We start from the raw sequence: 16,952 nt of genomic DNA, 5'->3' as shown, positions 1-16,952 counted from the left end.
ATTCTTCACGAACACAGAATGGATCCTCAATAAATCAGAAACTTCTCGCCATACAAACTCGGTCGGACCTTCTAATAAATGCTAACCGAACCGTGACTATGAATTCGACAAGAGTCCAGGTTCGATTTTTGTTGCGAAGGAGAAAATCTGTACTTCCTTTTTATTATTTATCAAACCAAATTACAGAAAAAAGAGGAAAAAAACAGCCTATAAAATTTACATTATTATTTTAATTTAAAAAAGTAAATTAAATATTACATTTACAATTTCAAAACACATTTAGCGAAAAACAATAACAACAAAATTCCGTAAAATTCCCATTCATACCGGTAGCCCTCTGGCGTTAAACTAAGAAAAAAAAGTCACGTGATTTTGTGAAGTATCGTCGGCCCGAAGTTAGAGATTAGAATTTTTATTCGACTTAGATTTACGTTCGAAGCGTTTTTCTTCGCTTCGATTACAAAATGATTACTTTAATGAGAAAGAGCATTCCTGTTATTGCGTGTAATTCGACGAGATACAGTAAGTACTAGGCGAATATTAAAATAAATAAGTTATCGACTTAAGACGGGGGACAACTTAAAGAGAATAAAGTTCAATGAAAGCAAAATAAATAGGTTAGGTGGAGGCCAACTGCACCAACAGTTAATTAGGATTAATATACAGGCTTTAACGTTAATTAACGGTTGTGAATGAAGTTATCTGTTGTCGATAATCTAAAATGGAGTGAATTATGCCAGGAATCTCCGTTTATTAGATTGTCTTATTTAAGTGCATTGACCAATCAAAATGCGTTATGCAATTTTCTTTTTTATGTATTTTCAACCTAATTTCTCTCTTTCCTTTTGATTTATTAAAGGTTAATGTTACCGTAGGTATCGAAGCTGGCGGCTCGTCTCCGATCCCAGCAATCAGAAGAAAGAAAACAGTGGGGACGCACGTTCTAACCTAACCTAACCTAACCTATTCTAATAATTATGGGAATTTATTAGAATAGGTTAGGTTAGGTTAGAACATGTGTCCCCACTGTTCCCTGTCTTCTGATTGCTGGGATCGGAGATGAGCCGCCATCTTCGATACCTAGGGTAACATTAACCTTATTAAATTACTAGAAGAATTATGGAATATTGTTTTTGCTCTATTAGACTTTAATCCCTTTTTTTATATGTTACAATATACTTTCTACAAATATGTGGTGTATAATTTTTTCGAAGGGCATCCTAAAATGCATTTCGGTCCCGGTATTAATGATCCCGCTGGGGGGCCAAAATTCATTTTAGGTGGTGTGTAAGGTGGTAACGATTTCGATTGTGTGATAATCCTTCGATAAAATTGTATTACGTATACGTAGAGAGAGTGTCGTTTTTACCGTTTTTATTCGTTTGAAATCGCTCGAATAACAAATCTTTTGCGTCGTATTACGACGAAGGGTACGATTACGCCGGTGAATGAGACCGTCGAGCCTTTGCCGTAGACTGGAGTTTGCATCTGCATCTTATCTGACGAAATACTTGAAAATGTTAAATTAAACACTTTTCCTCTTCTGTTTCCTCCTTGTTTTATGCCGGTTGATTCGGCGTGTCGAATTACGTCTAATTACGTCTGTCCGTTCGTTAATATTAAGGCCGAGTTTTTTAGCTGGAGACCTTTTGCTTTGGTCCAACTGCTTTGTTCTCTGGGTTTGAAATCTTTCTTGAGAGTTTTTAAATTTTAAAATGTTTTCGCTCGTATTCTCGTGCTTCGGATAACAAATATGGTAATTGAGGTTTATTGTGACTGGAAAAATTCTGGACAATGTTTTGAGCTGGCTAGTGGTGAACCCTCTTATTTATGGTAAATAAAAGTGATTTTAAAAAATCATCTGTGGATCATTTTAAAATTATGGTAAGTTCTTATTCTAATGGACAAGAATTTCTAGCCTAAAGAAAAATTTTAGAACCTTATTTTTTTAATTTACAAATACAGCTTGCTAAAAGGTTAAAGGATTGTTATAAAATCTATACTGTAACCAGATCTGTAGCTGTATCCATATAGTGTGGATATGAACTCTTATCATATCTGTATGCCCTTTTCAAAGTGTTTAATACAAAACGAAAAAAAACCAATAAGAAAATTAGAGAGATAAATCAAAAATGTTCTTTTAAGTTTCTTTTGAATAATCTGTAATAATTTAACTTTTTTTTGTTATCCAAACACCATTCCATAACTTTATCAAATTAAAATAAAGGTGCTGTTCTCATATTTACATCAAAAGTGTGCGTGTACATGGCAGACTGTTCGTATGCCAGAAACAAGTAAAATGTCAAGGCTGTATTTGGGACAAGACTATGTCTCGGAGACTCACTAGTAAGCAGGATCACTTCGACGCTCGCGGCGGGTCTCGTTTTCGTTCTCCTATCATCATTGGTATCGCTGATTTTGAGCGCAATCATTCAAACTTTGCCAGCCACAACCACGACCACAAGGTCTTCCATGATGCACTTTCATTGAAATTAACCTATCCAATGTTGAAATTTCTCTGTTGCATGATGCCCCAGATTGAATTTTTGTCAATGCGAAAATTTCCCATTTTTGAAAAAAATAATGGTGGCTATTGTATCATTTGCAATTATTTTTTTATTTTGTACAAAAGAAATATATATATATATATATATTTATATATATAAATAAATAAATGTAAAAAGAAAAAATAATTCTATTTCGGAAGTTAGTTTTAATATAAAATTATAACGATGCACCATCTAGTTTCAAAAAGTTCCAATGATGAAACGAGATATCTCCGGTCAATTGGTCAAGGTTAGCACATGGCAACCATAAATATGTGGGGAATAACGTGGGACAGGTAAATGGGTTTTTTTTCACAGATTCGTTTGTCAAAATTCGATTTAGCAACATTTGCTTTTTGAACTTCCCAATGCACGTGTTTGTCAAAATTCAGTTTCGCAATATTCGTATTTCCAACTTACCAGAGAGCAACGCATGCACAAATCTCGCACTACTGCCTGTTTGTAGTGTGTGTTGTCATTTTGTATTTTATTGTGTTTTGATTCTTGGTCCTCTGACTACCTACGAGTGTGGTTTTTTTTTTGCATGCAAGCTTTGGGCACCTAATACTCTGTGCCAAATTTCAACTCCTGACATGTATTCCTTCATACCTCTAAGCTGATAAGACAGCAGGACATAAGATTTTATAAACAAGACATAGTCTTGTCAAAAAGTTTGATTTGTTACAGATATAATCTTATGTTGTTTTGTAACTACTTGCTGTAGATATCAGTGTTGTAAACACTAATGGATATGGTTACGGTACAGAGTTTATAACCCAATCCTAAATGTGTAGAATATAAATGACTTAATGTGACAGCTGGATGGCTGAGCAGTTATGGTGGGAGCTTACCACTCTGGGAAACCCGGGATCAAATCTGGATGGGTCAAAAAACTCCAGGAGTTTTTTAGGGTGGTCCGGATGTGTCGGGCCTTATCCCTCGCCACCTGGCTGCACCATTGTGAGCTTGGTTGACCTGTAATGGGCTTGCTAAAAAAAAAAGGTCCTTTTAGTGCCCACAGGTTAGAAAGAGTTTAAAAAATTATGTATTTTTGAAATCCATTAAATTGAATGTAATAGTGGACACACACTTTTTCCCTATTAGTCCATTAAATCTTGAGAGTTTGCTATTCTTTCTTTATATTATAAACATATATTAGATATAAACATCTATTCTTTATATAATATACATTTATTATGTAATTATAATATATTCATATATTGTAATAAATTTGTGAATAATTTTATTAACTGGAGTTTGTTCTTTCTTTTAGATTTATGAATTTTGTGTGTCATCACTAAAATATGTAATAACAAATTAAAAGTTCTTGCTATTGAAGATATTTGTTTTAGAAAGATCTAATGTTTTTCTTTTGCATATATATTTGATTTTGTGCTGCTGATTTGCAAAATTAAACTAATTAGCTGCAAAAGTGTTGTTTTATTCTTATGTATATAATGACTTTTTAGTTTGTTAGTCAATAGAATTATCATATTTGTGACATGGAGATAATACAGATTACCGTAGTGGACTTTACACTTTGTATTTAACACTGGCGAGTAATTTAATGATGATTATCAAATCAAATCATGCAGAGAGAAAGGCAAAGAAGTCACTAAACAAAAATAATACATAAAAATTTACTAATACAAATGTAAAAGAACTTTGGGATGATTACTTTTAACTTTCAATTCAGAGCTTTGTTATGGATTAACTAGTGATGACTTTTTTGAATTAATTTTTATGTTAAAATTTATGTAATTATTGTTTTTAATTAAATATATATTCCCTGATTTTCAAAAGGATCTTATTATTATTTAGAACTGATGATGTCATAATGATTTTAATGTCAATCCCAATAGAACTTTTTTCCTGTTGTCTTAATAATAAAGTAAATATATACCTTTGATTTTACAGAAGCAATTTTAGCAAATTGAAAAACTTTAAATTAAATTTATATGATTTTAAAGTTTATTGTTATCTAAGTTTCTATTATTTGTACTATTTTGGTATTTGTATTAAGATTCAGAACATATCTAAATACAGGGTGCGTGAAAAGTTCTGTCAATTTTTTGAAATACTTCAACAGTATAAGAATACTGTACAAATAAATAATTTACAAAACTAAACAAACAATAAGTTTTATTTAACGAATAACAATAACAATAAGTAAAAAATATTTACAACGAATACTTATAATTGCCTCCTTGGGCTTCAATGCATTTACGTAGTCGCTTGAGAAAAGTTTTAATGATGGTCGCGCATTCTTCCATCGAAATTTTGTCCCAGATACACGTCAACACTGCTTTCAGCTGGTCCACGGTGTCGTATCGTGTTTCCAAGATTTTTTGCACCAGGATCGACCACACCGAGTAGTTCGGCGGGTTAAGATCTGCCAAGTTCGGCGGCCAAATGTCTTTGCCCAAAAGCCTGGAAACAGCTCTTCACTGATGGTAATTGTTGATTGGGCTGAATGCGCCGGTGCCCAGTCTTGCTGAAGCGTGAATCCTTCTGGGCCGAAGTGCTGCGATGCCCACGGCTCCAGTACGTTGCGTAGGACCCGTTGCTGGTAGATGGCGGTGTTGATCTTGACGTTTTGCTCGATGAAGACCAGCAGCATCTTTCCAGTGGCGCAGATGCTGGCCCACACCATGATTGAGGCCGGAAAATGGCTATGACCAATGGTTTTTGCAGCAGCAGTCTTCTGTTGACCTTCTTGAGCATCTGTCGATGGTTTTGGTGGTTTTGAAGCGGCTCGAGGGAAAAATCTTGTCAGTGAAGAGCACCTTGTTCAAGCGACCAGCGCCGACCAGCCGACACATTCGGCGAGCTTTCTCGAGCCTCTTCGCCTTTATCGCTTCATTTAAGAAGTGGACTCGGGCGATCTTGTAGCTGCGAAATCCCCGCTTCCTCTTGACAATATTACGGACTTGCTCCTCGCTGATTTGGAGCTCCTTGGCCGTTTTGTGCATGGACACCTCCGGATGTGACGAATCCGGCATTGCACCTTGTTGATGTTCTCTGGAGTGATCGCGGTGGTTGGACAATTGCTCAGAGGACGGTCCTCAGTCCCTCCAGTCTCCTTGAAACGTTTCACGATCCTGTAGACGGTCCTCTGTTGGAAACCAGTCGCGCTAACAATGTTGGCTGTCTTCATTCCCAACTTGTGCAACTCGACAATGATGATACGTTTATTTTCGCGAGACATGACGTTAGCACGTTAGCACAATTAAAACTAAAAAAAATGATTAGAGCACTTTCTTGATCAAAATTGCATGTACAATCCAAACAAATAAAAAATAACAAAAAAATGCAATGACAAATGCCAAAAACGCACAAAAATAAAATTGACAGAACTTTTCATGCACCCTGTATATAAAATTACTTGTCCTGATTGACTGAGTGATTTATTCATTATTGCCAAGAGCAAACCGCTGAACCTAAAGAGGTGAAATTTGGTACACAGTTAGGGTATGTCATGAAAGTGCGCACTAAGAAGGGATTTTTCAAAATTCCCCCATGGGGGGAGAGGGAGAGCATTAAGGCTTAACCTGAAAAATGGCTTCTACTGTACTATTTTAGATGCAATTTTTGGTTTTCAACTACATTTATTCTTCATTGAGTACTTAGGTGTATTAAATTGATAACATTTCAGACGTTATAAAAATTTTTATATATTTTGATTTTTTAACCAAATATTCAAACCGTTTTAAATTTGAATTTGTTATTGCGTATTGGTTCGATTATAGAACAATCGTAAACGTTCCAGAAAATTGATCAAATTGAAAACAGTTTGTTTGATTCTCAGCAATAGGTGTTATATAACAATTACTATTGTTGTTGAAATACTGAATATAAATGGTATTTGCTTGCAAAGTCCGCATGGGCGAAGTCACGAGTAACAGCTAGTTGAAGGTAATTTTAAAATGATGTTTAAATAATTATGTATATCAACATCTCAAAGCCCAAAGTCTTGATACTAATCCAGACTCTCGCATTATTAATTGGCCTATTATTATTCAATAATAATTAGAAACTAAGTAATTTGGTACTAGATGTAGATGTTAGGCACTCTTATCTCTTATCTAAATTAATAATTACAATAATTTATTAAATAATTTAGTACATTATGGAAGAAAAGAACTAGCCTGGAGCAGACTTGAACCCACAACCTTTGCTTAGCCTGTGGGGCACTTGCTAGTACATCATCCTGACCCCGAGCAAGTCTTTGCTTCTAGAAATATTTAAATTGATGATTACTTACAGCAAGAGTTTGGATTAGTAAATAATTGCGTGAAAAAGTTATGTTAATCTTTAATTAAAACACATATCACATATATTTATATTTTTTACAAAATCATGTTAACATTAAAAAAATATATATATAAATTTTATTACTTAGTCATGATTTATTTGCCAAAATGAATGTTGTCAAAATTCAACTTCTTAAAAATTAAATATAGGCCTATGCATCATTTATTTTTATTTTTAATAAAATTGAATTTAAATGGTCATTTTTTAGCTTACATAAGCTGAATTTGTATGTTATCATTGGTTTTAAAATTCTTGCTAATATAGATGATCAGATTCATAATTGAGAGTTTGAGATCCTGATAAAATTTAGAAAATACATGTATGAGTCTGTTACAAATAATTGAATAATTATATGAATTTATAATTATAGTATATACTATATAGTTCTTAATAATTGATTTATATGGTATTAATAATTAATTTTGTTGTGTTTTTATTACCATTTTAGTATCTTAATTTTTAATTTTTTTTTCTATTAAATCTTTTTAGATATAGCATGCAGCTTATCCACTAGTCCAATCTCAAATACTAAAGTAGAAGGTATGTTATAAAAAATGTGACAAACAGTTAATTTGGTTATTTAAAATACACAGAATATCAATTTAAACATTTATCCAAGAGCAAGAGAGATCTTTTCAGCATTTGTTTGGTTGGGTTAGGTTGTGCACTGCAGTGGACACAAATATACTGGATAGGATGTGCATTCATTCTGCTGCTATTTGTAATCAGCACAACATGCTGAGAATGCCACACAGTAATTTGCAGATTTTATGGAGTGATGAGGCATTGTTTTCCTGGAATGGGGTGTATAACTGCCACAATATATATCATTGGGCAGATTGTGCTCTTCAGTTCATACAACATACATGCCAAGTGCATTTGACCCAAAATGTCTGGTATGGAATTTGTGGTAAGAAACTTCTCGGTCTCATATTCATTGACATCATCCTTAATAGTGACAAATACCTGAACATTCTAAACACAATGGTGAATGAATGGTTTAATAACAGTATGACAACAAACCAGCTCACTCCTGGACAGACACGTAAGTTTGCCAACTGCTTGATAGGATAATATCCTGTTCCATGGCCATCACATTCTCCAGACTTGAATCCTCTGGGGTCATCTGAAAGCATTTATGTATGATGCATGCCCAGTAGTACCACATGATGTTGGCAAACTGGAGATATGCATATGAGAGGCCTGTGAAACAATCAAGTTGTTGTTAAACTAAGCACAGCTATTGAGAGCATTGCTAAACTTGTTTTCTTGAAATGCTGCAAACAGCAATCCTTGCAGCAGTGTCAACTGGTTTGAGGTTAAATCTGCAGTGCTCGTTTCAGTTGCTTTTCTCCTGCAACAAAGATGGCTGCTTTTATGCTGGAAAAGTCAAATTCTTATATGATGTGATAGTAAAGTTAGTTTTAATTACCATGAATCAGTATTCTGTTTATATTAATTTTTCTTTTAAAATACTCATTAGTAAAATGAAATCGGATTTGACAAAACTTGTATATTTAAAATGTTTTATTATCTATTTTGTTGAAGGAAGAAACTACAAACACTAAATTTAAATTATTAACTTTATACCTTTTGAACAAGGCATTGCATCACAAAAATGAATTACTTTTAAAATGTTTCAAATGAAATAATATGTGAAACATTCCAACAGCAGCACCAAAATCTGCCATTTTAGAATTGCAGTGCATTGTTAAAAGAACTTTGTAGTGATTGCATCACTTTCACATATAGTATTCCTGATGTCATTATACTTGTTAAATTTGTCACTGCAGAGCAGCACTGCTACTGAATTTAAGAACAAGTCGAACGACGTTAGGAATTCTGCATGTCATCCATAATGCCATGTTTAACTGTCTATATCTTTGTATTACTGCTGTAAACATATTTAAAACTACAGTAATACTTTTGTGTTACTGTAGTTTTAAATATGTTCACAGCACACTCATGCAATGTTGGAAAGATATCTTTTGCCACTTTATAGATATTTAAGTGGATACACTGTATATAGATTATATTACATATTAAAATTTTTAATCTGTATATATAGAAAAGAAGAAAACACTCTCAAAACCAGGCCTTAAAAATGTTGTACTTGTCGAAGCAGTTCGCACTCCGTTTTTAGTATCTGGAACACTTTACAATGATTTGATGTCATATGATTTACAAAGAAATGCATTTTCGTAAGTAACAAACTTAATATACAATATTCTAAAAATACTAAATATATATTGAACATACTTACCGACAAAATGATTTTTAGACTTTAATTAATTTAAAACAGCACAAAAATAAAATTACATTTGTAAGTATTTTTCATGAAAATATAAATTGATATTCTTCAGGATGAAGAACAAATGGGAAAAGAACAGTTGTTTTTAGATTGTTTTTATCAAAAAACATATATAATCCTCTGTTTATTCTTTGTCTGAAGACAAAGAATTTCATTCAAAGTCCTTGCAAGTAGTATATATACAAATAAATAATTTGTATAACTCAATGCAATTCAGAGAAACATTTTAACACCAAAGTCCATGTCTGTCTTAATTGCAATGCAATTAATGGTCTTTGATCTGGCTGCATTGTAAATGACCAGTTTTTAGAAATGTTTGAGTGGGTAAAGTCATAAGTTGGATGTAAGATGGTAGCTTCATTTAGGATGTCTGAACATTATTCTCCATTGTAAGGCAGTGGTGGAACCTTTTCTTATGGAAATTTTGTATTACTCAAATAACATGAATTTTACCAGGACATCAAAACCATCTAATCATCTTGAAGTCCTTTTTGTAGTAGATTAATTGGATGCTCCTCCATACTCATAAAAGCATGGATTATAATTCATTTTGATTGGATTCATCATCTATTAGGCATAATGTTATGCCCAATAAAATTGTTGTTTCTTTTTTTAAAATCTTTATATTCCAACTGTATTCATCTTTCAAATGTACTCAACTAAGCCTGATAAGTACCATTTAAAACAGTTGAAAATGTTTGATTTGCTTACTAAAGTAACTTCTTGCTGAATTTTGGTGTTAATTTTTATTATTTTTGTAGGTTTTAAATTAATTCAAGTTTATTAATACTCAAAGACAGTTATGTAATTTTTAGAAGGTTTATTGGTCTTCGTGATTTATTTCTTAACTTAATTTTCAAAAATATAGTTGAAACATCCCTGTCACATGAAAGGCTATTTTGAAAAAATCTATGGTTGTTTCTATAACGTATAGAATAAACTTGTTCTATAGACAAACTTACAATAGTGTATCAAATGTAGAATAAATTAAAACTTGTTTAAAATTAAAATCATCGAAATGTTGGATAATGGATGTTTATTCATTATAAATATTTTGAAAATTATTGCAGGAAAGCATAAATTAATCCAGAACGGATTCAGGATTAATATTCAGAATGTTGACTAATTAGATCAAATTGCTCCAATATTCTCATATGATCTTGCACATTTAATGATTTTTAGTAAATTGTCAAAATGTGTTTTTTATTTGAAATTGAATGTATCATATTTGCTGGTGTATAAGATGCAATGGTATTTTTTAGCAGCATTTTAGTAGGAAAAATGTATTTTGAAAAATTATACATTGTTGAAAATAATTATTGTGTCTTATACATTGAAAACAAATTTAGAAAATTTTTGTGTAAAACAGTTGTGTCAATGAAAAATGTAGGATTACAATGAGTTTTAATCTTTATTGCCATCTTCAGAGCTGGATAAATTTTCTTTTATATTTGAGTCAGAGTTGTTGCTTTTTTGAAACAGTAAATCATCAGTACCATTAGTAACGATATTCTTCTTTGACTTTGCAATAAAACCAGAGATTTTTATCTTTCATGAGACTTTGATCCATTCGTGCACTTTGGAAATTTCAACCTTTGGTGTGTAAGACACACTGGTTTTGAGAAATTTTTAGGAGGGAAAAATTTTATCTTATACCAGTGGCAAATGTAGGAGTGCATGGGATATAGTTTCACCTCCTTTTTTGAGGTTAATTTATTATTTTAATATTACATAATAATAATTACCAAAAAATTATTATTATTATTATGTTATTTCTTTGCCTTTTCATAAATGGAAACTAAAATATAAGAAAGTGTATTGCCTTTCTTTTGCAGTTACTTCTAATTTTCAAAGAGCTCAATTAACATCTTAGAACATTTTTTTTCTTTTTATAATGACAGTTCTGGATTAGTTAGCACATACCAGCTGTGGGTTATTGGAGATAAATTTTAATATCTGTTGATTTTCTTCTCTTTAATGCAAAAATGATTCCATATAAACAACCAATAATGTTTACATGGAAGTGTTACTTTGTCTCAGACTAAGTACATTAAGCAAGTTTCTCATATAGCCTTGTTTTTGATTAGTATCAGTTTTAAAAAATTAGCCAGAGAGATGATGGAGATTTCCAAAAATAGTTCAAATTTAATATCAATTTCTCAATTTTATGTATTAAATATTTATTTTGTTTATTCTGTAACTTCAATTACATTTTGACTTTCTTTTTAATTAGGAGTTTGTTAAGAAGAACAGGAATTTCCAAAGGTAACGTTCATTTTTTTAATATTATTGTTAATAAAAGTCTATTAACTAAATCAATTTAAATGAAAATTTTTTAATATTCTGTTTTGTATTGCTGATTTAGTTTTAAATTAATAGACATTGAATTTAATGTATGAATATAAAACAATATGGTTTAATAATTTATTTATTTTTATATAAAATGGAATTTTTTTAAGGTTTCCATAGGTGTTAAAATCCTTGAAAATCCTTAAAAATGCTTATTTTTTGTGGTAGTTAAACAGGGTGGCCATATTCCTTCAAATACAGGAAATGTGGGATCGTTAAAATGCTCTTCAATATGTGGGAAATATTCAGGAATTTTTTAAATCTGGGACTTTTCATTTACCCAACTAAATCTGATTAAGATGCATGCAGAATTATAATTACAACTAAATACAACATAGGATATGGAAAATCTGTAAGAGACAGATTGGACATGTCGTCTTCCAATATTTTTGTACTGGCAAATTTTTCCCTCCTAACATATTTCTTATACCGCAAAAGTTAAGTGAAAATGAGTACTGTACACAACAGGTACATTTTATTTTTTACATCGTCTCAAAATCTCCAACTAGTCTGTCCATTTGAAACTACTGCCAAAATTTCTTCTAACTTAACCTCTATTCCCTGTGCTACAATTCTTAAACTTGTACACATTCACTCTGCTATAATCCCTTCCATAGTCTTTACGAGGTAGCAACATGAGGTAAATTGATAAAGCTTTTCCAAATTCAAGTTATCTGCTGGCTTTACAATTCAACTGCTGAATTGCAAAGCCAGCAGATAACTTGAAGTTGGCAGGAAATTGATCACAACCTATGATTTTTGTGAACTGTCTTTTTTATTCTAGATAGGCTGTCCTTCCTCAGATTATATAGCCTGTGGAGAAATTCTATTATATTCCACCTAGTGCCATTAATGCCTGTTTTAAAATACATTATGGAGTGTGTTTAGCCACAGGATCCCAAATTGAGAAGTTTTCTTTCATCCTTATTCCAAGAAAATTTCTTTTTCAAATTCTCTACATTTTTAATTGACATTTGGCCCATTTATTATATTTATATATGCAAGAGCTTTTTCAGCATTTATTCTTTAAAGATTTAAAAAAATTCTCTGCCTTAGATTGTCTTAAAAACAGAAGGCAAAAGTACTGTTACTTGTTGATATTTGATTCTTCTTTACATCCCAACATCGCAATGAAATATCCATTTTCTATATCTATGCAATTTTATATTCTCATCAAATCCTGTGACAAAAGCAGGACTTGATTTCAATATTTTATCTTATTCTGAAGGAAGAATGGAGTAGTACCATAAACAATAAGATGGGAAATTTTTGTTTAATGTAACTGCATTTTGCTTGTGATTTTTGCTATGTGGAAACATTTTACTAAATATGGTTACGTCCTTACAGTTTCTTATCAAATCATGATTTAAAACAGTTTATGAACTCCAAATAATTTGTGATGTTACTTTATCACAAAGAAGAAATTTTTCCTTGATGCTTTGCTTATAAATCTTGGAATTATTACATGCAGATTGTTTCTGGTGATATGACAACAGAAGATATTAGCTCTGTTTTGTTGTAGGGTTGTCACTGAATTTTGAAGATGATGGATGGAATAAGTATGGTTGAAACCTTGGCCTTTGCTGCTCTAATGTGCACCTTCTCTCTTCAATAACTGACCAATGCCTGCCTTCCCGTGCTTGAAACACTGAAGTTCTTATTACACATAGAACATCTAGTAAGAGATACAGTACATCATATGCAACTCTTGTTACCCAGGAAAATTCAATTTGTTACACTGCCTGATACTTTGTTTGTCCACATACACCATCCATGATCTTGAATTATCTAGGTAATTCAAGAAATAATAACCAGAATACTAAAGCCAACTAATTTCACACTAACAGTAAATAATTACTAACAGTTATTTATCCAAATTTGTAATTGCAGAATCACAACAAGGAATCTACAACATGACTGCAGACATTTTTATAATGTTTTTCCCAATAGATTGTGAGTATACCACCAAAACTGCTCCAAACCAATGAGGTTCCATTGATAATACAAGTTTTATTAAATAACTAGCAGGTAGGCCTGGCATTGCTTGGGCAAAAGTAACGATAGCAAAGATTACATTATAGTCAACCTTACCCGTTTTCACAGAATGCAAGAGTTGGGTTCCCCTGTTTCCAGACTAATTAGAGGATTTTTAGATGGGTCTAAAAATATGTTCAATTTCCCGCAAAAATGAAAAAACTGCATCTGCATCTTGCCTGTCGCTTTCTCTTAACAATTCCATTGTTATGTAACACTTCCATTGTTGATGGAAATGTTAAGCCTTAATCCTGTCCCTCTCCCCATGGGGAGGAACTTCGAAAAATCCCTTTTTAGTGTGTGTTCTTGTGACGTACCCTAACTGTGTACCAAATTTCAACTTTCAACTCCTAACCGTTTGGGTTCTGTGCTGATTATTATTATTATCAACTCGTCTCGATTCTATATATAGATTAGACACAAATAACAGTAGAAATGAACTTTTTATTCAACTGGATGTGGAAACTGTTGATTAGAGCAGGGATGGGCAACCTTTTTCTATGTAAGGGCCACATTTCAAAACTTTTGAACTGACGCAGGCTGCACACAAGAGAAAAGAGGGGGAAAATGTCAGTAAATTACAATTCTTTATTCATATATAATTATAAATTAGCATAGGTGTACTTAATATAGCTTTTGGCACTGGTCTAAACATAATACACTGGAACCTCGCTTAACGAGCATAATTTGTTCCAGAGTCTTACTTGTAATGCGAAACACTTGTTAAGCGAAACAATTTTTTCCATAGAAATTAATGTAAAAAAAATGTTTTATGTATAACATTTATTTAAAAAAAATTGTACAATACACACTTTTAAGGAGCGTGAATCATCATCATCATCATTTTTTCTTCTAGTGCGGAATGAACCATCCTGGAATGAGAATTCGCATGAATTCTCATTCCAGAAATGAAAAAATTGCAGCTAATGTGTTTGATAAACACTCCAAATAATATGTCAAATTCTTGGGTTATGTAAATGCTATAATTAAATATTAGAAATTAATTAATTTGACTAGAGGTAGGCAGTTATGTTTCCATCTCGTATTAAATTTAATAATTATAAATAGTTAAATTTTTTATTCAGACATTTCTAAAATTTAATTTGGAATCTGTCATTAAATTTAATGAGCCAAGAATTTGGCATATCGTTTGGCGTGTTTATTATATAACAGGCTATGGTTGTCGATGTTTATAAGCAATATGTGTGAACACAAGTTTGGAAAAATATGTGATCACAAGTGACACTAAGATACTAGCGGAATGAGTGCTAAACACAGACTGATGGAGCATGCCACATGCACCCAATTCGGGACTTCCTCCTCTCCTTATCACTCATTATGCAAAATATTGTTCGTTAAGGGAGGCAAATTTTTACAATTTGTTTTGCTTGTTATGTGAAATGCTCGATAAGTGAGGTTCCACTGTATATTGGAAATATTTGGTTAAATATTAGTCACTGCTAGTTTTAAATTTGTTTTGATGTGTCTATTAGCTGGCTTCTTGTTTTAATTTTTACTAAATTCATTGTGAAAAACTATTCACAAACATAAGTTGTAGAAAATAATGTTTGTTTTAAAATAATTAGAAAATAATGTAAATAATTTTTGTTGAATACTTTCTTTAGCTGGGAAATTGATATATTTATGCCACACGGGCCGCACGCGGCCCGAGAGCCGCGGGTTGCCCATCCGTAGCCTAGAGTGTCTAAATATAAAATAAATATGCAGAGTATTCAAGACAAGCACTGCCATATTTAGACCATGAGTTTATAATCTTAAAGGGTTTTAGTTTAAAATGGTTATTAAATTATTGCTTTAGCCAATTTAATGAAAATTTTTATAATTTTAACTCACTTGACAAAGTTTTTTGATATTTCAAAATTTTGTTTAGTATGTGTTTGGAAAGATGAATTTAATTATTTTTATAAACATGAATTTTTCATTAAATTTATTAAAAATTAAAATCAAAAATTCTAGATTAGAATATTTCTGCTTGCAACTTATGAATCATTTACAAAAGGAATGGATTCTAGCAGTTTTTCTTTTAGATTAATTCAAATGAATGGCTCGTTAATAAATTACCTTGTTTCTAAACCACTGAAGTCGTGTAAGGTGTTCTGCTATCTGGTTTCTGATTGGTCAACAGAGAATGATTTTAATAAAGAAATACATATTTTTGATTGTCTTTGAGTCAGCAATAGAAAATCAAGCACTTAAAAACTTTTGCCTACTTTTGAGAAAAATAAGTACTTTTAACGGGGTGTTCACTGAATTCCAACCTTACATTATCTGCATATTCCAGGATTTTTTTAAATATCCTGTAAAATGTATATATTTTCCATTGGTAGTCCCTATAAGTGTGTGTATTTTTTGCATGATATATGTCACTTAAATCATAAATTAAAAAATAAAAAAATACTGAATGTATATAGTAGCTGATAGTGGAACTCACTAATTAGGACATTCACACGCTAAAATCATGATAAATTTATTTTTTCATCATGACTTCAGCTTTTAGGTTAACCCTTTCTTCAACAAGTGATAGTTCTTTCTGTGTATCCTCCATAATCTTTTGTTTCTTTTCCTTAAGCTCCTTTATCTTTTGTGTAATTCTTTGCTTGTTTTTCAGTTTAGTTGCCTTCTGCTCTTTCTCTAAATCATCTTTGTAATGTGCACTTGCATTCATCACATTGTGGATTCTCAGTTTAGTGATACTAATTTCCTTCAAACCATCCAAGTTGGTAACAGCATTGCAAACATGTCTTTAAACAATTAAGGGTGACTTTTTCTGATTATTGATGGACAGTTCTTTGTTTATTGAAAATCCTTTTTCTAAGTTGGAGTTACCATTTGATGATAACATGAGCTGAACAAAAAATTTTGTTCTGATGAGGATTTTGTCCTAGAAGTCTTGGCTAAAATGTATCCAAATAGCTCTCGGATATTTCTTGAATAATATCTTTTGATCAATTCTTAATCTTGTTTGATACATCGTTTACATTACAAAATCTTTGAATTGCCCAGTTACTTGATCTGCTCTTACTACTGTGACAATGTTATCAACAAGAACATGCAATTCAGAATCCAATTAGTTTGATGAATTTCTTGAAGAAATGTCACAGGGATTTAAACAGCTTTTTAAAGAGGATACTTAAGTGGTGACTCTTCCATTACCTTTGCCACAAAGTGTTTAAGGTATTTTCTGATCCTGGCAGAATTGCAATGTCTTTTTTTCACTAACATGTTTGCATTGCAAAAAAGCCTTCTTAGTTTCAAATTGCTTTAACATCTCTAACTAGGAAAAGGTTTCCCTTTTCCATTGCATCAATTTTAATCAGTTTTTTTCTTTAAGACTTTCCTTTCACAACTTTTTTCCTTAGCTTTTTTTTATACAATAC

The 16,952-nt window shown here is 31.8% G+C and overlaps 1 protein-coding gene across 1 annotated transcript in view; it reads left to right on the top strand.

Moving 5' to 3' along the window:
• Positions 1 to 367: 367 nt before the first annotated feature.
• The window catches only part of Mtpbeta (mitochondrial trifunctional protein beta subunit), a 47,019-nt gene continuing 30,434 nt past the window's right edge, over positions 368 to 16,952 (top strand). The window contains exons 1-4 of the mRNA XM_067285330.1: positions 368 to 522; positions 7,350 to 7,400; positions 8,929 to 9,061; positions 11,405 to 11,436. Of these exons, the coding sequence (XP_067141431.1) occupies positions 465 to 522; positions 7,350 to 7,400; positions 8,929 to 9,061; positions 11,405 to 11,436 (274 nt within the window). The 5' untranslated portion in view covers positions 368 to 464. The remainder of the gene's footprint in view (positions 523 to 7,349; positions 7,401 to 8,928; positions 9,062 to 11,404; positions 11,437 to 16,952) is intronic.

The sequence above is a fragment of the Centruroides vittatus genome, unplaced genomic scaffold (genome assembly GCF_030686945.1).
Source record: "Centruroides vittatus isolate TY-2023 unplaced genomic scaffold, ASM3068694v2 scaffold_2520, whole genome shotgun sequence".
Lineage (NCBI taxonomy): Eukaryota > Metazoa > Arthropoda > Arachnida > Scorpiones > Buthidae > Centruroides > Centruroides vittatus.
The sequence above is the reverse complement of the archived record's forward strand: the minus strand, read 5'-3'. Positions and strand labels throughout refer to the sequence as shown.